This window comes from Mesoplodon densirostris, chromosome 2 (genome assembly GCF_025265405.1).
Source record: "Mesoplodon densirostris isolate mMesDen1 chromosome 2, mMesDen1 primary haplotype, whole genome shotgun sequence".
Lineage (NCBI taxonomy): Eukaryota > Metazoa > Chordata > Mammalia > Artiodactyla > Ziphiidae > Mesoplodon > Mesoplodon densirostris.
This window is the reverse complement of record NC_082662.1, coordinates 187,731,591-187,755,742: the sequence shown is the minus strand read 5'-3', so window position 1 is coordinate 187,755,742 and position 24,152 is coordinate 187,731,591. Positions and strand designations below refer to the sequence as shown.

The following is a 24,152-nucleotide window of genomic DNA, read 5'->3' as shown; positions in this document are numbered from 1 at the left end:
GGATAGGGTGGATGGGAGGAAGGCTTGGGAGAGAGGGGATATGGGAATGTGTGTATACATGTGGCTGATTCACTTTGTTGTATGGTAGAAACTAGCACAACATTGTAAAGCATTTATACTCCAATAAAGGTGTGAAAAAATAAATTTAAAAAATATTGTGCTAGTTTCAGGTCTACTACATAATGATTTGACTTTTTCATATATATGAAATGACCAGCAGGATGTCTAATAGCAATCTGTCCCCATACAACGTTACTATAATATCAGTGACCATATTTCTTATGGTGAATACACATCTCCCTGGCTTCTTTAGAGCCTACGTATATGTGAGATAATGTGGCATTTGTCTTTTTCTGTCTGACTTATTTTACTTAACCATAATACACCCTAGATCCATCCATGTTGTTGCAAATGGAAATGTGTAATTTTTATGGCTCAGTAATAGTTCATTTTGTGCATATATATAAAACATCTTCATAAACCACTCCTCTATCAATGGATACTTAGGTTGATTCCAAACCTTGGCTATTGTAAGTAATGCTGCAATGAACATTGGAGTGCATATATCTTTTCAAATGATTCTGGTTCCTTTGAATAAACACCCAGAAGTGGAATTGCCAGATCATATAGCAGTTCTATTTTTAGTTTTTTTAAGGAAACTCCATACTGTTTTCCATAGTGGCTGCACCAATCTACAATCACACCAACAGTGCACAAAGATTTCCTTTTCTCCACATCCTCGTCAACGCTGGATATTGTCTTTTTGATGACAGCCATTAAGACAGGTGTGAAGGGACATTTCACTGTGGTTGTGACATGCATTTGCCTGACTTTTAATGATGTTGATCCTCTCTTCATGGGTCTGTTGGCCATCTGTATGTCTTCTTTGGAAAAAATGCCTATTCAGGTCTTTTGCCCATTTTCTAGTTTTTTGTTTTTCTGATGTTGGTTGCATTAATTCTTTGTATAGTTTGAATATTAACCCCTTAATGGATATATCCTTTGCAAATATCTTCTCACATTCAGTAGGCTGCCTTTTTCATTTTATTGATCGTTTTCTTTACTGTGGAAAAGCTTTCTCATTTTATGTAGTCCCGTTTGCTTATTTTTGCTTTTATTTCCCTTGCCTGAGGAGACATATCCAAAAATACCCCAAAAACCCAAAATATTGCTAAAACTGATGTCAAAGAGCATACTGCCTTTTTCTTCTTCTAGAAGTTTTATGGATTCAAGAGTTACAATTAAGTCTTTAATTCATTTTCATTTTATTTTTGTATATTGTGTGAGAAAGTAGTCCAGCTTGCTTCTTTTGCATGTAAATTTCCTGTTTCCCCAACACCATTTACAGAGGCAATCATTTCCCCATGATGTTCTTGCCTCCTTTGTCATAGATTAATTGACCATATAAATGTGGGTATATTACTGGGCTCTCTAATCTGTTCCCTAGATCTATGTGTCTGTTTTTGGGCCAATGCCATTTTATTTTGATTACTGTAGCTTTGTAGTATAGTCCGAAGTCAGGGAGCCTGATTCCTCCAGCTCCATTTTTCTTTCCCAAGATTTCTTTGGCTATTTGTGGTCTTTTGTGTTTCCTTACAAATTAAAAAAAATGTTCTAATTCTGTGAAAAAAATCCATTGGTAATTTAATAAGGATTGCATTGAATCTGTAGATTGCTTTCAGTAGCATGGTCATTTTAACAATATAAATTCTTCCAATTTGTGAACATGATATCTTTCCATTTGTTTTGTCGTCTTCAATTTATTTCATCAATTTCTTATAGTTTTCAGACTATAAGTCTTTTACCACCTTGGTTAGATTTATTCCTAGCTATTTTATTCTTTTTGATACAAGTGTAAATAGGATTGCTTTCTTGATTTCTCCCTCTAAAACTTTGCTGTCCAGGCATAGAAATGCAACATATTTCTGTATATTAAATTTATATCCTGCAACTTTAATGAATTCATTTATTAGTTCTAATAGTTTTTGGTGGTGTTTTTCTATGTATAGTACCATGTTATCTATAGATAATGATAGTTTTACTTCTTCCTTTCCAATTTGAGCTCCTTTTATTCCTTTTCTTGTTTTATTGCTGTGTCTAGGACTTCCAATACTATGTTGAGTAAAAGTGAAGAAAGTGGGCATCCTTGTCTTGTTCCTGGTTTAGAGGAAATGCTTTCAGCTTTTCACCATTGAGTACGACATTGGCTGGACGTTTGTCATATATGGCCTTTATTATGTTTAGGTATGTTTCACCTCTACCCACTTCATTGAGAGATTTAACATAAATAGATATTAAATTTTGTCAAGTGCTTTTTCTGCATCTATTGAGATAATCAAATTTTTATTCTTCAATTTGTTGATGTATATCACATTGATTTGCAGATATTGAAACATACTTGAATCCCTCTGAAAAGTCCCACTTGATCATGGTGTATGATCCTTTTAACATATTGTTGAATTTGGTTTGCTAATATTTGATTGAAGATTTTTACACCTAAGTTCGTCTGTGATATTGGCCTGTAATTTTCTTTTTTTTGCACTGTATTTGTTTTTGGCCTCAGGGTGATGTTGAACATGCAGAATTAGTTCAGAAGTGTTCTTCCTCTTCAACTTTTTTGGAATATTTTGAGAAGAATAGGTGTTAACTCTTTTGAAAATGGTAGAATTCACCTGTGAATCTGTCTGGTCCTGGATCTTTGTTTCTTGGGTTTTAAAACTACTGATTCCATTTTAATATTGGTAATCAGTTTGTTCATATTTTCTATATTTCTCCTAATTTATATTTGAGAAATTGTTCATTACATGGAATTTATCAATTTCTTCTTGGTTGTGCATTTTATTGGTGTGTAATTGTTCATAGTAATCTCTTATGGTTCTTTATATTTCTGTAGTATCAGTTTAGCTTCTCCTCTTTCATTTCTGATTTTATTGAGTCAAACCCTCATCTCTTTTTCTTGATGAGTCTTTCTAAAGGTTTATCAATTGTGTTTATCTTTTCAAATGACTAGCTCTTGTCTCATTGATATTTTCTATTTTTTTAAGTCTCTATTTAATTCATTTCTCCTCTGTATTTATTATTTCTTTCCTTCTACTAACTTTGGGTTCTGTTTACTCTTCATTTTCCAGTTTCTTCAGGTCTAAGGTTAGATTACTTACTTGGGATATTTCTTCATTCTTAAGGTAGGCCTGTATCACTATAAACATCCCTCTTAGAATTGCTTTTGCTGAGTCCCATAGATGTTGGACCATTGTTTTTCCATTTTCATTTGTCTCCAAGTAATTTTCTTAATATCCTCTTTGATTTCTTCAGTGACCCCTTGGTTGTTTTGTAGCATATTGTTTAAACTCTAACTGTTTGCACTTTTGGCAGTTTGGGGTTTTTTTCCTGTAGTTGAAGTCTAGTCTCATACATTTGTGGTCAGAAAAGATGCTGGCTATGATTTCAATGTTCTTGACTTTCTTTTGTGGCCAAGATGTAATCTATCCTGGAGAATGTTCCATGTGCACTTGAAAAGAATGTGTATCTGATGGTTTGGGATGGAATGTTCTATATTTGTTTAGTAAGTCCATCTGACCTATAGTTTAAGTCCACTGTTTCTTCACTGGATTTAAACTTGATTTTCTGTCTGGATGACCTGTCCTTTAATGTAAGTGGGAAGTTAAAGTCCTCTACTATTGTTTTGTTACTGTGTATTTCTCTGTATGTGTTTGTTAGTATTTTCTTTATGTACTTAGGTGCTTCTATTTTGGGTGCATATATATTTAAAATTGTTGCATAATCTTGTTGGATTGGTCCCTTTCTCACTATATAATGTCGTCTTTGTCGCTTGTTTCAGTCTCTGTTTTAAAGCCTATTTTGTCTGATATAAATTTTGTTACCCCAGATTTGTGTTTATTTCTATTTTCATGAAATGCTTTTTTCCATTCCCTCACTTTCAGTCTGAGTGTTTCTTTAGATAGAAGTGAGTGATTATAAGCAGCATACATATGCATCTTTTTGTTTTGTTTTTCTTAAAATCAGTTCAGCCACTTTATGTCTTTTGATTGGAGCATTTTGGTTCATTTATATTTAAAGTAATTATAGATAGGTAAGTACCTATTGCCATTTTGTTAATTGTTTTTTGTTGTGTTTGTAATTCTTTTTTGTTCTTTCTTCTGTTCTCTCTTCCTTTGTGATTTAATGACTATATTTAGTGTTATGTTCAGATTACTGTTTTTTTGTGTGTGGATCTATTATAGATTTTTTGTTTTGTTGTTACTATTAGATTCATATATAACAACCTATATTCATATGTGGTTATAAGTTGATAGTCTCTTAAGTTCATACACATTGTAACAACCCTGCATTTCTATTCCCCACTTCATATTTTACATCCTTTTGTTTTGTGTTTCTATATTAACTACTTATTGTGGATACAGAGGATTTTACTATTTTTGTCTTTTAACCTTCTGACTAGCACCTTCTACCTTTACTGTATGTTTGCTTTTACCATTAAGATTTTTTTCTTTTGTAATTTTCTTATTTCTAATTGTGGTCTTTACTTTTCCTCTTAGAAAGTCCCTTTAGCATTTCTTGTAAAGTCATTTTAGTGCTACTGAACTCTTTTATCATTTGCTTATCTGTAAAACTGTTGATCCATCCTTTGATAGCCTTGCTGGATACAGTCATCTTGGTTGTAAGATTTTTCCTTTCGTCACTTTGTATATGTTGTGCCACTCCCTTGTGGCATGCAAAGTTTCTGCAGAAAAATCTGCTAATTGTCTTAGAGGAATCCTCTTGTATGTACCTAATGGCTTTTCTCTTACTACTTTTAAGATTCGCTCTTTATTTTTATTTTTTGCCATTTAAATGATAATGTGTCTTGGTGTGGTCCTCTTTGGGTAAAAGTTGTTTGGGAGTTTCTGATTTCCAGACCTGTAGGTCTGTTTATGTCTTGTTTGAATGTTTCAGTTATTATTTCTTCAAATACGTTCTCTGTTTCTCTCTGTCTCTCTTTATTTGGGATCCCTATAATGAGAATGTTACTATACTTGATGTTGTTGCAGATGTCCCTTAAGCTATCCTCATTTTTTAAAAATTCTTTTTCTCTCTTTCCTGTGCTGTTTGGGTGGTTTCCACTACCCTGTCTTGCAGATCACTGATCCATTCTTCTGAATCCCCTAATCTGCTGTTGACTACCTCTGGTGTAATTTTTCATTTCAGCTGCTGTATTCTTCAGTTCTGTTTAGTTCTTCCTTATATTTTCTACCTTTTTCTTAAAATTCTCACTGTTTTCATCCATTCTTCTCCAGAGTTCATTGAGCATTTTCATGGTCATTACCTTAAACTCTATTGGGCATACTGCTTATCTTCACTTTGTTTAGAGTTTTTTCTGAGATTTTGTCTTGCTCCTTCATTTGGAATGTATTTCTCTGTCTCCACATTTTGCCTAATACTCTGTGTTTATTCATATGTGTGAGGCATGTTCCTGATCTTGGAGGAATGACCTTATGTAGGAAACGTCTATGGGACCCAGCAGCATGCTCCCCTCTATAGGCTCTATACACCAGATCTATATGCTATAAGGGTTCCCATCTGTTGTAGCAAGGCCAATTACTCTGTGTGTACAGGTAGGTGGGGTTGGCCCCCCAGCAGGTTGGCTACCAGACTCTGCCTCATGCAGAGGCTGTCAGCCACTGGTGAGCAGGACCAAGTCCTGGGGCAGCTGGCTGCAGTGCTCAAGGGTACCTGGGCTGGTGCTGTCCCACCCAGGAACAGGGCCAGGTCCTATTGTAGGAGCTGTGGGGCCTGGGGTTGGTGCTGTCATGGGTTGGTAAGCTTCTGGTGCTAATAAGCTATAGGGAGAACTCCAAAGTGGCACTTGTCTCTTATAATGGCTGACACCAGCATCCATGTCACCAGTTGCCTCCTGCCTCTCTGGGAGGTTCACAAAGATCAGCGAGTCAGTCGAACCCAGACTTCTTTCTAATTACTGCCTCTGCACTGGGACATGGAGCAAGTGAGAATTTTTGTGTGCCTTTTAAGAACAGAGTCTCTGTTTCCTACAGCCCTCTGGCTTTCCTGTATACCAGCTACACTGGACTTCTACGTCAGACATGCGGGGGGATTATCTTGCAAGTCTGTGACTCCCAGGCTGGGCAGCCCAACTGCCCCTTCATTCTTGTCCTTTTGATCATTAGGAATAAAATATGCATAAACATACATTTTGCCTGGTATTTACATATTAGGCCAAAGATTTTGTCTGTTTTTACTTCTCACTAGAAGTGAAAGAGTGTTCATTAATTTATATACTTAATTGTGATTTACCATTTCAAGATAAAGTGGAATAGAGAGACCTTGACCTTGCTGACCCATACAAAGCTTAGAGGAGCATTAATCTTATTTAAAAGAATATTATAGGGCCTCCCTGGTGGCGCAAGTGGTTGAGAGTCCGCCTGCCGATGCAGGGGATGCGGGTTCGTGCCCCGGTCTGGGAGGATCCCATATGCCGCGGAGCGGCTGGGCCCGTGAGCCATGGCCGCTGAGCCTGCGCGTCCGGAGCCTGCGCGTCCGGAGCCTGTGCTCCGCGGCGGGGGAGGCCACAACAGTGAGAGGCCCGCATACCGCCAAAAAAAAAAAAAAAAAAAAAAAAAAAAAAAAAAAAAAAGAATATTATAAAGCAAGTTATGCACTACTGACCAATACAGCGTGGGATTGACTGCCATCTCCCATCCTTGCACACAAGTTCTTCTGCATCTTCAATTAGATAATTTTCTTGACAGAGAATAGATATTTTTTCTCCATCCTGATATGTCACTGTAGTTGTCATATCTCGACTATTGGGAATCTGAGGTGGGGGTGGGCATGATTGTATTTGTGCTTCTGAAAATATTAAAATTAAATTTCTTGAATAAATCCATAAGTTAAAAATATTAAAGGAATAATTTTCAATAAATAGAAAGCTCCAATAATATATCATAAATGATTAAACAATATTAGACTCAATTACACTCTTAAGCTTGTTTAGCACTTTAATATATTCACACTAGGTTTACAGTGTCATGGTCTTCCTTGCAGGTTCTTCCTTCTGTTCTTTCTGTGGTCAATCTTGCATAATTTATGTAAACTCGATTTTAATTACTTCTAAACTTTAGGATGCTCTAAGTGAATTGCTCACTCAATTACAGGCACTAAGTAAAAACTGATATCAGGGTATTTTTTTTTTTTTACAGATATTGGTGATCAGATGTATTGGAATCAGCTTAAAAGCCTCACAAGATTTTCTCCCAGTGGAAGGAGATTAGCCAGAGGAAAAATTACACTTAGTTAATGATCGATTAATTTGATGCAAAGTCTTGGCCAAGGTAAGAATTAGATATGTTCACTGGGATTTATAGTATACTGTTTACGGTTCAGAACTCTTCTGGAGGTACAATTTACTAGCTTTCCTGTGCTGTTAAGAGATATACAGATTAATGAAATACACCTGGTTTAACGGATTAGGCAACCTGGTTTTACTTACATGACCAACAGGGTATAAAAGACACCCCTGTAAACTGTGTCTGAGTTCCATAAAATTGAGATACCTCAGATATATATTGGCAGTTCATAATTTGAAGACACAGCCTGTCCTGCTCAACTGAGGGAAGACTCTGCATGTCTATACCTGGAAGATTTTGGACCTCTTTGTGACGCCTTGATTTTGTTTTCTCCTGCCATACTGCATTTTTATTTCATTAGAAGCCATATGCAAGTATATACTGGAAAGTCTTGTAAATCCTTTCAATTGTTTAATATTTTGTATTAAATTCAGGGAAATATTTGACTGAATACACTTCATTCATGCTTACTAATATCATCAGATTTTCTATTTTGCTCTACATCAATAGAAGTATTTTATATTTCATCCAAAATATTTTTCTTATTTCTGTTTTAACTATCTTGACTTTTTTTCAATGTATTTTCAACAATTTATTTTCTTTTGTGTCTGATGTTTAACCACTTTTGTCCTAATAATATTAAACTGTACTTCTTAATAAGCCTTGCAGAAGTTGGTCTTCCACTACATTTCCCTAAAAAATGAATTAATCTTCGGTAAATCAGCTATTTATGACTTTTTAGTTTATTATAATAATTGATATTTTAATTATTCTTTCCTTCTATGTTCTTTGGGTGTATGTTCTTTTCTAGATTCTAGATTGTACTTCCTATTACGTTAAGTTTGTTCCTTGTTTTGTAATGCATGGTTTAAACTACAAATATCTTTGTTTTTGCTGTATCCCATAGATTTCAAAGTATACTGTTTTCCTTTTCATTTTACTTAATTTAAAGTATTTTCTGTTAGTAAACCACCGAAAATGGGGTTTTTTAGTTTAGAGATTTTTGACATGTGTGAATAAGATGTGTAGCTAGCTTTCTTTTAATTTTATATTTGCTTTTACTTTAGAGAGAATAATTTGAGGACATTAATTACTTGAAATTTGTTGGGAATTCCTTTATTATATGAAAGTAATCAATTGTTTTAAATTAATTAACTATATTTAAATAAGCTAATATAGATTTCCAGGCAAGGTGTATTTCAACAGCTATAAAGAAATATTGTATAATTATAAAAAAAGTTAATTCACAAGGACCAAGCAATCATAAATATATAATGTATCTAAAAATATATCAAATAAATGAAGCAAAGATGGACAGAGCTAAAAGAAGAAATAGACAAATCCATAATCCTAGTTAACAATACTGACAGCCTTCTTACTGTGACTGATAGAACACCTAGAAAAAAACATTTTAAGACGTAGATAAATTTTTAGAACACTAGGAACCACTTTAACCTGATCTAGCAACTAGATTATACATATGTTTTATATGAAAAAGGATATACCACAATGATAGGCAATATGCTGTGCAATAAACAACAAATTTCAAAATACTGAAAAATTACACAATGTGTTCTGTGATAATTGAATTAGATTAGAAATCAATAAGAATAAATTATCTATGCAAACAACCATGATACTCATCAAACTGTATACATTAAATATATTCAGGTCTCTCTATAAAAATTATACTACTATACAGCTCTTAAATGGAGAATAAATTATTTAGAAAAACATAAATATTTGGGAATTAAACAACAAACTTCTAAACAACTGCCATGTCAAAGAAGAAGTCACTAGGAATATTAGAAAATATTCCACATAGAACTAAATGAAAGTAAATTGGATGTATTTATAATTTTTTGAGACACAGCTAAAGCAGCACTGAGAAGGGAAAAAGGTAGTTTTACAGGTTTACATTTGGAAAGCAGGATGGCTTAAATCAATGTTTTAATTTTCTATCTTCAGAAATGAGAGAGTAAAATTAAAATCAAGAAATTATAAGGAAGGAGAATTAAGTCCACAAAAGAGAGAAAATTGATAAAGTTGAATAGAAAAGAGAAAACAGAGAAAATTAACAAAGCTAAAAATTAGAGAAGAGAGGAAATGGAGAAAATTAAGAGTGTTAAAATTGGTTATTTGAAAATAATAATATGGAAAAACAAAACTCTCGGGAGAAGATCAAAATGCAGTCGGGAAACAACGATTAATACCAACAACGAAAGAAGTGATATCATCAAATATACTGTAGAATTAAAAGAAAAATAGAATGGTAAGTGACTATTAGAAAGAATTTTACATCAATCAATTCCATAAATTAGGTAAAATGGAGACATTTCTTGAAAAATACAACTTTCACACCTTGACAAAAGACAATATTGAAAATGTGAATAGCATACTCCCTTTTGAAATTGAATTCTTCATCAAGGGAAACTTCCAAAAAAAGCAAACTACATATCAGATGACTTCACATATAAATTCAAAATTTTTTAGAACTATAAGTGTTTTACACTTAAGACATTACTGGAAAAATAGAAGCAGAAATAAATAAAGAGACATACTATGTTTATGATGTGAATATTCAACATGGTAAAGATGTCAATTCTCCCTAATTTATTTATCATCATAAAGCCATCCCTTTCCATCTACAAACAAATATTTTATAAAAATTAATAAGCTTTCCATGAAATTTCTATGTTAATGTAAAGACCAGAATAACTAAAACAATTTTGAGTAAGAGGAACATACTTGGAAACTACATATCAGACTTTACAGACTTCAAGTCTATTAAAAAGCTAGTTACAAAGGCAATTTGGCAGGAATAAAGATAGACAAATACATAAATGGACTGAATAGCAAGTCCAGAAATAAATCAACACTTCCATAGTCAATTGATTTTCATTTCAAAGTCTTTTCCACACATACTGCTAAAACAATTGTCTATCCATACATAAAAAAAATCAACGACTATTTTATGCAATACTTAAATGTTAATGTAAGACAGATAATATACTTAAATATACATACTAAAACTATAAAGCTTCTAGAAGAAAGTGTAGAAGAACTCATGTACTTCACTGCCTCTAAATATTACTTGTTTCCTTAAAGATGCAGTTGTGTAGCAAGTTCTCTTTTAATTTTATATTTGCTTTGAGGACATTGATTACTTGAAATTTGTTGGGCATTCCTTTATCATATGGAAGTAATAAATTGTTTTAAATAAATTAACTATATTTAAATAAGCTGATATAGACTTGCAGACAAGGTGTGTTACAAAAACTATAAATAAATATTTTATAATTATAAAAAAGTTAATTCACAAGGACTAAGCAATCATAAATGTACCATGTATAATATACAGTGCACATTATATATTGCCATGGCAGTTGTTTAGAAGTTTGTTGTTTAATTCCCAAATATTTATGTTTTTCTAAATAATTTATTCTCCTTTAACAGCTTTAGTGTGGTATGATTTTTACACAGAGAACTGCATATAAGAAAGAACTATAAGATGTTGAACACTAGATAGTAGACTTGTTTTTATGTTGGTTTGAAGATACTTTCTATATATTATAGGCTTGTAGAAATTGGTAAAAATATTGAGGATAGTGGGTCAAGGTGTCCGACAGTTAGAGAAGAGGGATACAGATGTGAAAGTAAAAAACTGAAATGAGACTATTCAATTGGAATTGATGATGTCAATATGATTCAAGACTTTTTAAGATAGCTATAGATACACAAAGAGATAAATAGATGACTTGATAGATACATAAATATAAATAAATAGATTGATACATAAATAGATACATGAATAACTACATAATAGTTCAGCATAGACATAAGCATATTTATGTGTAATGTAAGAAATCAAAAGCAATGGTTTTCCCATGCTAATGAGCACACCTACTGCCCAGATGTTAATTTAAAGCCACCAAAGTTCTGGGTGTTGTGTCATATAGCTGACTAATGCACACGATACAATTAATATTTAGAAACAGTGTTTTGGTTTGTTTCTAAATTACCTTTCAGATTGAAATTTATTTGTAATGATATATAACTAAATTTCCTTGAAAGACACAAAGATACTACTTTTACAAGTTAGAAAGAAATAGAATACATTTTTGAAAACATTATAAAGAAGAGTTTACCTTCTTTGCAGGTTACTTTAGGATCCCATCTTCCATTTATACAGATTGAGTGTTTGTATTCTGATTTTCCTCGACATTTGTAACTTTGGCTGGTGTTATGGTCAAATTCAATTGTATCTGATGGAATTCCCCCAGATGCAAATATTTTTGACCCTTTACACTTCTTAAGTTCCTCTGTCGCTATAAAATGAAAATATTCTCTTGAAAAGACTAATTCTAAGAACCAAATACAAATACAGTAAATAGCTATGAAGTCAGTAATATAGTGAACTTACAATTTATGGCTACAGATTCTACCAACCAAGTTATTACTGAACAGATTGCATGAAATGGACTATTATATATGAACCTGAGTCCTGCATCCAGTTTTTGAAATTTCAGAGAAAATATCCAGCCTAAAGACATTCTGCATTTTGGATTGGAACATTTTTGCATGATCTACATAGTGAATAGTCATCGCATGAATAATGTGGTCCCAAACTTGAAACATGTGCAAATGTTCACATTCATTTGTTTTTAGATCTCAAGCATCTCTGAATTACTTTTAATTCACAATCTTAAAACATTAAAATAAAAACAATTATGTGTGGACATAGAATATCAAGTTGATAGCTTATACATATTTTTTCAAGAAAAATAATGAAGCATAATTAGAAAAGTACGTCTAAGGTTTTTTTTAAATAGAATCTTAATTTTTAAGCAGATCTTTTGAAAGATCACCAAAAAATAACAAATACTTGGAATAAGAAAGTGGGTACTTAAAGTTAAAACCTGTTTTCTCTATACATACGTAGAGTCTTAGAGGAGCTATATTATACACCAGGTCATTCTATGATCCAATATAATGCCATAATAAAAATTTTTTTCTGGCTCCAGAAAAAAAGTTAAATATGGACTAAAAAACCTTTTTTTATAGCTACCTATTTCAAAAAATCAATGCAGGTGGAAGTCGTTTTGAACATGACAAAATATCAGTATAGGTCTTTGGTAGTATTTGTTAATGATTTGTTAGTGACAAGAGTCAAGTGAGGATAACAGAATAAAGAAAAGTCAAGTAGTTGGCTATTGAAAAGTAATGATTTGAAAATGCCACCCTGAAAAAATAACATGAAATAAGGAGATGAATTCAAAACACACTAGAGGCTTGAGAATCAGCCCTATTTTGGGGATGTGTTCAGAGTGTTGAGGGAGACAAAGCCGATAGTATTCTTCAGGGAATGCTAAACAAAGGAAGATGTATACTCAAAAGGAGCAGTGGTGGCTGCTGTCATCATCCTATGATTGACTGGTTTCTGAAAGGAAAGCAAACTTATTTATTAGGAGAAAATAAATATAGTAAGAAGAATGAAAAGCTAGACTAGACAGATTGACAAAATGAACACTGAGAGGAGAAAATTGGAATAAGGTCTATTATAGCTGAGAGGGATTATGTTAAACTGAATACAAGCAGAGGATTAACTTTGCAAGGAAAACTCTGAAATCAGGGGAGTAATCATTGAAGCACATGTTTTGATGTAAGGTAGAATGAAAAGTTAATGAAGCGAGGTCATTTGTGGAGATGGAAAAGGATAAAGATGAGATTTGGTGAAGAACTGGCAATGCCTTAGACCGGACTGTGTTTAGTAGAAATGTAGGGAGTAATAAACAATGAAATTTACTGATTAACTTAATAAGCTCCTATTGAATATCTCCCATCTGTCAGCCAGTCTTTTGGTGTTGGTAATATATCAGTGAACAAAACAGGTATGAATCCCTGCTCTCATGGAGCCTGAGCCTAAGCCCTACCTTCTTCTTGGAATAATTAATGACTAGAAATCTGATGAATAAGTAAGAGCGGGCATCCAGGACTCTCTTTGAATGCAGGACCCAGGAAAACTCCAGGAAAGAAATCATCTAAGGGAAAAGTGAAGGAAGATAGCTAAGATTCTCGCGGGAAGTCATCAAAGACTTGGTCATCCAAAGGTCAGGATGATTCACTTACAGTGAAATGCATCATTCAGGGCAGGTTCCTGGCCCCAGCCCAAGGGCCTCCTGTGACTGAGTTACCTACTGACTGGGAGGGCCTGAGCCCACCTTTCCTCCAGCACGTTAACTTCTTTTTGCTGCATTTGAAACTGACTGAGAAATCATCATTGTTAGAAGGTTTGAGAGAGGCAAGATTCCTAAAGGAATGCATGAAATGGGTATTTTCTTAGCCATATTTCCTTGTTTTAAAGGTCCTAAAAGAAAGAGTATCATATAAAAACAAAAATGGTATTTCTGCAGAGTTAGTTGTATTTTCCTGGTAACTAGTACTCATATTTTAATCATGTGAATATCAGTAAGATTTAGCTTCACACTTGTAAAGATAAACAATGTTAATATCAGGACAGAAAGATTCATAAAATTCTCTTCTAGTTTATACTTTTCCTCTTCAGACACATATTGAATTATAAACAACAAATGTTGGGAATCATTATAATTTAAATTGACATTTTCAAGGATAACTCTAAATTTCAATAATATGGTTGCAAATGTTAATGTCAATTTGAGAAGTGCATTCTCACCAATGCATTGAGGAGGTTGGGTCCACTTTCCACTAATACATGTGACTGATTTGGGCCCAATCATTGTAAATCCTTCTCTGCAACTGAACTCTACCAAGTTTCCATGGTGATAGAGAGGGGCAGAACTGTTGACATAGCCATGTTCAAGTTCCGGTATATCTCCACAGGTACTCTTCTCCTCTGGAAAATTTCACAAAAATATGTTCATCTTTATCATTTAAGTTTGTATAAGAATACAAATAAAAGTGTTGACTTACTTTTAAATATGACTATTTTTAATACATTACCAACACACACGGGCAAAGCTGTCCATTGTCCATCAACACACTGAATTTTATGAGAGCCCTTCATCAGAAATCCAGGATTGCAGACATATTCCACCACCTTACTGTGTCCATATTCTTCTCTCTGTGTTTCTTTAACTTCCCCACTGAGCAGTTGAGGAGGTGGAGCACACGATTTTGCTCGCCCTACAGTAGACATGCCGTGTAAATAATGGTTATGTGGGCTATTTTATGGCTTAAAAATCTAGCTAACACAGATATTTTTTATTAATTAGTTTATTATTTATTACATAATTTATTTTAGCATTCTTAAACAATGAAAAAACAATGGTGTTGACACCAGACTCTGTTTTGTAGTTCTATTACTCATCCTGAGCTTACATACTGGAAGCCTATGTAAGCCCAGAAAACATGTTCAATAATCTAGATACCCTAAATAGGTATACAAACCAATTAATCAATATGGGTGTGTAAATCATCACAATATTCTTATTCCATGGAAACATTGTATCAAAACTTTTGGAAAAAAATATTATCCTTTGAAACAAGCATTTGATCAAGTTTTAACTTTTATTCCAGGCTTACATATGATTGAATTGACTATAAGCTACTTGGACATTGTTTAGACACACTTGATGACACTTAAGGTAAGTCCCACATTATATAAAATGTCCAATATTAATGGTGGAATTGTAGGCAAAAGGAAAACTAACAAGAAATCCTGCCGGTGTCAGGTTCCTTATACATATCTGTGGATACTTCCACCACACTTTTCAAGAAGCAACTGGACATTAATTTCTTAAATAAGGAAAACTGTTTTATCTACAACCCAACAAGTGTCCTTGGTGGGTATACCTCTGGCTTAATGCATTAGATTATAGATGCACTGGAAGCAGACAGAAAATTAAGAGAGGAAACAAATGGTTGATGACTAAGGTTTTAACTCTTGTTCAGCAGCTGTAAGATAAATATTTACCTTTACATGTTGGAAGATTAGGGGACCATCCAAAGTGGTAGCACTGAATTGAATCTGCTCCAACCATAATAAGTCCTCGTATGCAGGAGAATTTCAACACGTCTCCAAATTTATATCTGTCTTTCTTGGGATTAGCATCTAAATTGTTTTCCATTTGTGGAATACTGCATTCTCTTTCTATAGAAAGAGAAAAATAATTTAGTGAGAATATATAACTAATCATTGCCAAATAAATATTATATGTGTCATGTAAAAATGAGGTGCTGGGTACTGCATGCATATTGAGAGGGGCAGCACATAAATTCTCTTCCTTGTAAAACATTACATATTAGTTTTTATACACCCTCTCCATTCATATGGGGCTCTTTGAGAAATATTAAGGTATTGAACAGCAACATATGTGTCCTGATAATTTATTTGTTAAGTCAGCTTGTTTGAACTGGATATGATTTTATCACTGACACTTATAAAATTTAATGTTACTTTTTCTGTCTCAAAATGTAAAAGTATTCTCTCACGATAAAGAAAACGAATGCTACAATTTTTAAATTGCACACAAATGAAAAATGGTATTTTTAAAAATATAATTGGGAAACCAGAACATACAAGGGAGACATTCCTCATGTATATGAGTTACAGGAGCTTTAAAAATCCCTTAATTTTACAAGTGTGGAAATCAAACTGAAACATTATCAAATTGAAACATGAAACAAAATGAGGAACATGTTTAAGGTCACAGAGATAGACATAATCTAGGGGTCATGATTATGTACATGATATACAAGGATCTATTCTTGTTGTATCTATAAAAGATCTTACTATGAATATATTTATAATTATTCTGATTCAATTTAAAGATGTGTAAAATTATTCCCCCAAATTTATAAAATGTATGAAATTTGTGACATTGGTACAAATTATGAAAAATTGCATTTTTCTTATTTGGAATCTTCCTATCTTGTTAATTAAATTATAAAACTCAAAACTGGAATTTGAAAATAAGAATTTCACCAAAATGAAAATTCATACCGTCTGAAAGTCGTCTTAGCACATAGTCATAAAGTTAGATGTAAGTTAACTATTTTTAAACCTAATGTCACAAAAAATAACTCAAAAAGTAGTTTTTGTTTTGTGTTAATATTGAGTTTCTTAGCTTAGTTGAGAAGGTCATGCCTGATGAGAACAATTGAGATTCCTTTCCGAAAATTCCACTCCAAATTTCCACATGGCAATACTTTTATTGGTATGTGTCTGTGTTTATATATTTTGTGCTTATATAAAATTCCTATTTTATCATATTGTGAAAAATGCTGCATTAACAATAACATCGGTTGTAGGTTACTTTTCAACTGCTGTCTTCACATAAAGACAGTGAGTTTAAGAAAGCCATGATCATGTTAAGAGCCTCCCCTTTTACTTAGAGTAAGCTCCAAACACTTTACAATCCATTCCTTGCCTACACTTCCAATGTCATCTATCTGCCCCTGGAGTCGGAGTCAATACAGAATTTTTAAAATAGGTCAATTTCTTTGCTGCCTCGGCTGTTGCACAGACCCTTATCTCTATGCTGAATGAATGGTTTCCAACTTTTCTTTGCATAGATGTCTTCCTGTAGGAACTAGAGCCTTCAGTCCCCTCCTATTTTCTAAGCACTTGGACTCTTTTGTTCTTCGAATACAGTTATTTGGAAAATATAGTAGAAATATTTTACCTTTTGGTTCATTATTTACCTTAATTATTTGTTGTTTTTTCATAGTGGAAGGAAAGCTCTTGAAAGGCAGATCCCCTGTGTGTATCTTTTATCATTTTCTCTTAGCCTACTTCTAGGACATATTAGGTGTTTGTTGACAGCCTGAAAAGTGAAATTTGTGCCCAGAACACTGTTGAACAAGCCTGTTTCATTTCCATTATAAATTCACTCTGGTGTCTGTCCGAAATCTCTATTTTTAATCTTTTCTACTCTGACTAGTGTTCTTTCTCCTCCTTCCCCTGTGCACCACTTAATCTCACATGACTTTGTCTCCTACCTCAAAGGAAAATAGAAACCATCAGCGACTGTTTCTTTTCAGCATTAGATTTACACATCCATTTTCCTTCCTTCCTCCTGATAGGAAGTTGGAAGTAGAGCTGTTGCCACCAAAGCCCAGGGTTTTCTCAGCAGCGCTGGTTCCTTTCCCTTCTCCTTCACAGGGAACTTCCTGTGTTCAGTCTCTGCCTGCTCCCTTCTCTAGCATATCCTCTTCAGTGTTCATTACACTCTCATCTTTCCCATTAAATAATTCTTTATTCAGTACATAATTCCCCTAGCAATATATCCTGAACCTCCTCTTCTCTGCCACAAGCAAATCTTTTGAAAGAGCTATGTCCACACGCTGTGTTAAGTTTCTTACTAATCATTTTTTTCAGCAGATTCTATGTAGGTTTTTCCCTGTCTACTCCATCCAAAACCATCTCTGTCGCAGTTTTTGTTGGCCTCTATGTAGCCAAATGCACCACATTTTTACAGTCTTCTAACTGGACATATCTACTGAATTAGAAATATTCACCACTCTAACAATCATAATAATTTAATTAGATGACAATTTCCTTGATTTTATTGTATGGCAGGCATTATGGCAAGAACTTTATATGAATAATTTAGTCCAAAATCCTTTGAAATATTAGAACATTGGTAATTACTAATCCATTTTCCAGATTAGGAAGCATGAACAAAGCTTCAAGTAGGCTTGGTTGTTGCCCTAAGATACATGCCTAACCAACTGTAGAATTGGAATTAGAACCCAACCAGGGTGACTCCACAGGCTTCACCATTAGTCGATCTATTATACTTCCTTTACCTTTACTCATTTTCTTCTCTCCACGTCTATGAGACATTCATTTCTAAGTTTTTTCCCTAAATTCTCTGGGTTCTCCTTTTTCCTATCTACTTTGCCATCTATTCCTCTTTGTCTGACACCTAAATGCTGGAATGCTTCAGGGCTCAGTCTTGATCTCTCTTCTGTTTTCATTCTACATTATTTCCCAATGTGATGTCATTATTTATAGGGTGATAATCTCACAGGAGTATCTCCTGGTTAGATCCATGTATGCAACTCTGTAGTGGATATATCCAATTTTTATGGTCCATGGGCAGCCCAGTCACAATGTGTTCAAGTCAAAAGTTGCAGTGTTCTTCCAAAAGTGTTCTCTCTCCTGCCAGTAGCACCTGACAAAGTCATTTCCATTTACCTCCTTGCTTATGAAGCAATGGAGAGCAAACACGCGAGCCCCTTGACTTTTTGCTCTTTTCGACATCCACCATTTAGTGACATTATCTGTGTTTTCTGCCAACAAAATATATCCCAAACCTATCCTCTGCTGTGCATCTCTTCAGCCATATCTTTATCTAATCCCCACTCTTTCTCACCCTACATGGCTTCCTGAAAAAAATATTTTTTTTCAAGAATCCAAATAAAATTATATCATTCCTTTCCTTAAAATTCCTTATGACTTTTCATCAATCATAAAATTAATCCAAATGTGAACATGCCCTGAAGTAACCTGGATAATCTTTCCTTTGCCTCCTATGCAGCCTCAGCTCATAAAATTATCCCACATCTTGAGTAGAATCCATTAACCTTGGTATTTCCCAAATACTATTTTGTTGCCAAAGCTTTGCATATACTGTTCCTTTGGCTTGGAATATTCAACATCCACTCAGTTGGCCAGAGATTGAAGTCCTGTTTCTAGCCCTGGAGACAAGACAGCTGATTGGCAAACATAAAAGAGATTCATGTCACTGTCCTCAGAACTTGTCACAGTGGGAAAATAAAGAGCTCCTCTCAGTACCTGCAGAAATTAATACTCAAGGTAGGAGGTATAAAGCAGAAACTCAGGAGCAAAATAGTTGAAGAGGTTGTAAGACACTGTCATTTTGGTAATGAGTGAGTCTTTGGACTTCAAAACTTCCCCTCCACCCAGTTTACATTAAAGCAGAAGGAGACATCTTGATTTTAATAATCATGCCTTAAAAATGACTCTAGATCAGCCAAATTTGGTAAAAATAAAACATTTTTGATGATTTTTGTTAATTATGTTCATCTTGAAAAGAACAACAGCTGAAAAGGAGTTCTTACCATAACATGCAGGTTTATCAGGCCAGCCATCTTCACGACACACTATGGAGCCTGTGGTGTGTCCATCTTGACTTTCATGCCCATCAAGGCATTCGTAGTCCAGCCTGTCATTGAGCTTAAACCATGTGTCATCACTTCTGGCTCTGGCATTCTCAAATACTGGCATATCACAGGATTCTAAGGGATAATGGAATAAAAATATTTCATTTCTAATATTATTTAGTGGGCAATCTGATTAAGTCTCATCTCAAGGGGAAAGGGGGCTTTACCAATTAGTGTGTGCTAATAAATTATGATGCAAAAATAATCCAAGAATACCAGTGAAAGATCACTGTCCTGGAATAGTTACTCAAAATGAAAAAAATATGTTTCTGTTATTGTTTTATTTTATTTTTTTGTCTGCAACACACGGCTTGCGGGACCCTAATTCCCTGACCAGGGATCGAAAATGTGCCCCCTGTACTGGGAGTGCAGAGCCCTAACCACTGGATCGCCAGGGAATTCCTGAAAAATTATGTTTCTACACAACATTTTTCTCCACACTTAATGTCTCTGAAATATTTCTTTTATGAACATTTTTTCTCAATTTAATTATACTTATGCATTTTTCCCAGGCTAGTAATAAAATAAGCCATTACAGATGTATGGTACTATTTTTATAACAGTATTTTCTGAATTAATATGCTGAACTTATTAGCAGTTGTGACATATATGTCAAAGAAAAATTGATTAATTGAAAAAAAGAGTAATTTTCAACAAGGTAAGTAAATTTTTAAACATTATATAGAATTCTACTTTAAAACACACTAATATTTAAAGTCACATGCTGATTTTGCTTTCCGAAATATATTTTTAATGGTTGTGTATTCTTTTATATTTATCAAGGTTGAATGCAGAAATAGTTCTATTATTTATAACAAGTTACAAGAAAGTAAAATGTTTCTCTACAAGAAAGTAAAATTGAACAGTAACAATTTTCACTAACACTATAATAGTGATATTAATCAAGGTTTAAATAATTAATCTCAAACTTCATAATGTGTTATGTAGCTAACTAGCTTAAAATTTTAAAAAAATAAAGCAAAACTATACTAGTAAAGACAAAAGTAATTGAGAACTTTTCTCTTCCATGAAAAGAGTGTTAGAATGGAAAATTGGTCACATATTAGTACAAAGTGAGTTTGATATGGGGGCAACTTTTATCGTTTTCTCTTTGGCTAGTGCCCATATTAAGCATAGACATTGGAAAGAAAAATAAAATGTAAACAGTAGAAAGGGATATTTTAAATATCCACTTCACTTGAAGTGACTATGTAAAATATCACTTCAAAAATATCATTGTGCGGCTTTGGGATGAATAAGATAAACTCCGCAAATTGTCCTTAGAAAATCGTCATAAACATCTGTGTGGTGGGACAGAAACATCTCTCAGCACAGCAGAATTTGCTCCTATCTAGAATTGTTTCTGTGTCTCCACTTACTAGATGTTTATGAAGATTTCCTAACAGAGCGTATTTTTCTCAAGTGGATCTACCCTACAGTTTCAAACATACACATTTTACAAGTTATATTATTTGAAGATTATGCACTATGGACTCATATCTTCACTTAAAAACATAACCTTTAGGCTTAGGAGGAAAGATTCTGACATAAAAGTCTCATAAAATAAAATCAGATACAATCAGCATAAAGGACTCAGCTAAAAATAAATGAATTTATACCAGAATATAGGTATGTCTCTTAGCTAAATTAGTTTTTAATCACTGGATGTGTTAAAGTGAAAAAATCTTGAAGTGAAGGATGCAATGATATTCTACACTACTAGTAATTAATCATAAAAGGTAAAAAATGATACACATTTTAATATTTATCTTTCAAATACAGCCATGGGACCACATCAACACCTCATACCACCCAAGGGTAAAAAGAATGAAGTTAAAGAAAACTTCTCTAGAGTGATCATTAGGATAATGAATACGAAAATAATCAATTACTTACTAATGCATACAGGTTGCATTGACCATCCACTTTGCAGACATGTAATTAATCCTGATGTATTACCATCTGCTGTTACATATCCTGATTTACACTTATACTTTGTTTGTTTATTTAAAGGATATGTAAAGCTGGATTCAGAAAAAAATCCGTTCTTAATTTGTATATCTGATTTTGAACATGTTTCTAAAAACGGAGAAAGCACAAAGAAAAGATAAGCATATATTTGATGAACATTTGCTAAACATGCAAATAATATAACTATAGAGAAATGGGGAGTCATTTATAAATGTAAACCTAGAAAAATTCTAATCATTTAAGTTCTTGTGTGAGAGAAAAAAATCGTTGAGTTTCCAAAGATATTAAATCAAGACACTTTATTCATGTTTTTAGAACAAAGCAAGATTTAAAGTACTCAGAATCCTTACTAGGAAATTATTAGAAATCTGTTTGTCTAATGGATCTGGAATCCTACAGCATGTCAGAACTCTATTAATGGCTTTCCTTTCTTGGGACTTGTTCGAAACATTGCTTAGTCAGGATCTCTTAAGCAACCCAGAACACAGTTAACAAATTGGGGTATCTCAGATCAGGTGATGATCTCGGAATCTTCCACCACAGTTACCATAGCCTTTGTATCTGAGAATTTGAAATGTTTGTCATAAAATGTTGGGTGCTTACATGCCGCGGAGCGGCTGGGCCCGTGAGCCATGGCCGCTGATCCTGCGCGTCCGGAGCCTGTGCTCCGCAACGGGAGAGGCCACAGAAGTGAGAGGCCCGCGTAACGCAAAAAAAAAAAAAAAAAAAAAAAAAAAATTGGGTGCTTAAATCCATGTCAATATATGGAGTTCAATGAAGATGACAATGCTCAACACATGTATTCATTCTACAAAGTACTAAATGATGCTTCCTCAAACTATGTACAGCTAAACTTGAAATAGTAAAGTACATTTCTGTCACTTACTAAGTCTCTTCAGAGGGCTCAGCTTCTTTTATTAAATAACTCGTGGATAAAGAAGAAACCAAAAGAGAAAACTTTGAATATTTTGAATTGAATGAAAATAAAAACATGATAAGTAAAATTTTATGAGATTTATGAAATGACACGAAAGTGGGTTGAGAGGGGAATTTTAACATTAAATAACAATAAAAGAAAATAATAAAGATTGAAAATCAATAATAGAACATAATAAGGATTGAAAATCAATAATTCTTTTTACTTAAAAATTATAAAAAGGAAAGCAAACAAACACAACATATATAAATTTGAAAGAATAGAGTGACATTAGTAAGATGATGGAATAGGATGCCTCGACCTCTCCTCACAGACACACTGAATTAACAGCTATGAACCTATCAGCTCCCGTTATTTAGAACACTGGTTGAGAGGCTCCTGCATCCAAGGCAAGTGAGAAAATGCTAAAATCCTAACTGTTAGGAAAAACTGAGACACACTCTCACAATAAACCCCACCTAGGCATAGCACCATATAATTGGGAGGGAAACTTCAACTCCCAGCTTCTCCTAGAGGAGCAAAGAGTTTGAACCACAATCTAGGGCTCCAGTTTTCCAACTGCTAGTCCAGGGTCTGGCTTCTAAATCACCTGCCTCTGGGAGGACCCAGCATTTCCAGTCTCCTGGGACTACTGAGGACAAAGTGGAATGGCTGTGCTAGCACTGCTCACAGGTCATCCCCTACCTTAGTGCAAAGGGAGCAGCTCCCAGGTTTTCCGTGGAAGGAGTTAGACTACACATCTAGACCCTCATCTTTTTTTTTTTTTTTTTTTTTTTTTTTTTTTGTGGTACGCAGGCCTCTCACTGTTGTGGCCTCTCCCGTTGTGGAGCACAGGCTCCGGACACACAGGCTCAGCGGCCATGGCTCACGGGCCCAGCCGCTCCGCGGCATGTGGGATCTTCCTGGACAGGGGCACGAACCCGTGTCCCCTGAATCGGCAGGTGGACTCTCAACCACTGTGCCACCAGGGAAGCCTTAGACCCTCATCTTTTCTAGCTGCTGCCTAAGGAACTGGCTCCTAACTAACCTCTCTCTGAGAGCTGATGAAGCCCAGAATTTGTTGGTGCCTGGAGACTACTGAGAGAAAATCATGGTTTGGAAGAGCCCAGGGTTTGAAGGAGCATGCAGGCATTTCCACAGACCTTCTCCCCAGCTCAGTGCAGAGTGAGTGAGGGGATAAACTCCAGCTCCCAGCTTCACCAGCTTTTCTGGCTTCTAGGTCACCTGTCTCAGGACATAGATGGGAGTTGGCATACTCTAGACCCCTGGAAGATGCTAAGTACAAAGACAGCAGTTTGGATGAGCATAGAGTTTAGAGGGGCATCCAGAATCTCTGGCCAGGCTGATTGATGAAGGCTTTCTACTTAAGTGTCCAGTCTGTGAAGACTAGGAGATGTGGGTATTTAATCTAATGCACAGATATCAACACAAAGATTCGAGAAAAATAATAATACAGAAATATGTTCCAGTCAGAAGAACAAGATAAGTATCTATAAACCAACACTAATGAAATGGAGACAGGTGATTTCTTTCTTTCTTTCTTTCTTTCTTTCTTTCTTTCTTTCTCTCTTTCTCTCTTTCTTTCTCCCTTCCTTCCTTCCTTCCTTTCTCCCTTCCTTGTCTTCCTTCCATCCTTCTCTTTGTTTCTATGAATTCAATCTTTTGTTTCCCTTTCTTTCTCTCCCTCCCTCCCTTCCTTCCTTCCTTCCTTC

At 34.4% G+C, this 24,152-nt stretch overlaps 1 protein-coding gene across 1 annotated transcript in view; it reads right to left on the bottom strand.

The window, feature by feature from the left end:
- Nucleotides 1-24,152, bottom strand: part of LOC132476781 (complement factor H-like) — a 65,278-nt gene that overhangs the window by 9,371 nt on the left and 31,755 nt on the right. The window contains exons 8-14 of the mRNA XM_060078942.1: nt 21,429-21,611; nt 19,431-19,607; nt 15,316-15,492; nt 14,343-14,525; nt 14,056-14,235; nt 11,510-11,689; nt 6,682-6,864 (exon numbers count right to left, since the gene is read on the bottom strand). Of these exons, the coding sequence (XP_059934925.1) occupies nt 6,682-6,864; nt 11,510-11,689; nt 14,056-14,235; nt 14,343-14,525; nt 15,316-15,492; nt 19,431-19,607; nt 21,429-21,611 (1,263 nt within the window). The remainder of the gene's footprint in view (nt 1-6,681; nt 6,865-11,509; nt 11,690-14,055; nt 14,236-14,342; nt 14,526-15,315; nt 15,493-19,430; nt 19,608-21,428; nt 21,612-24,152) is intronic.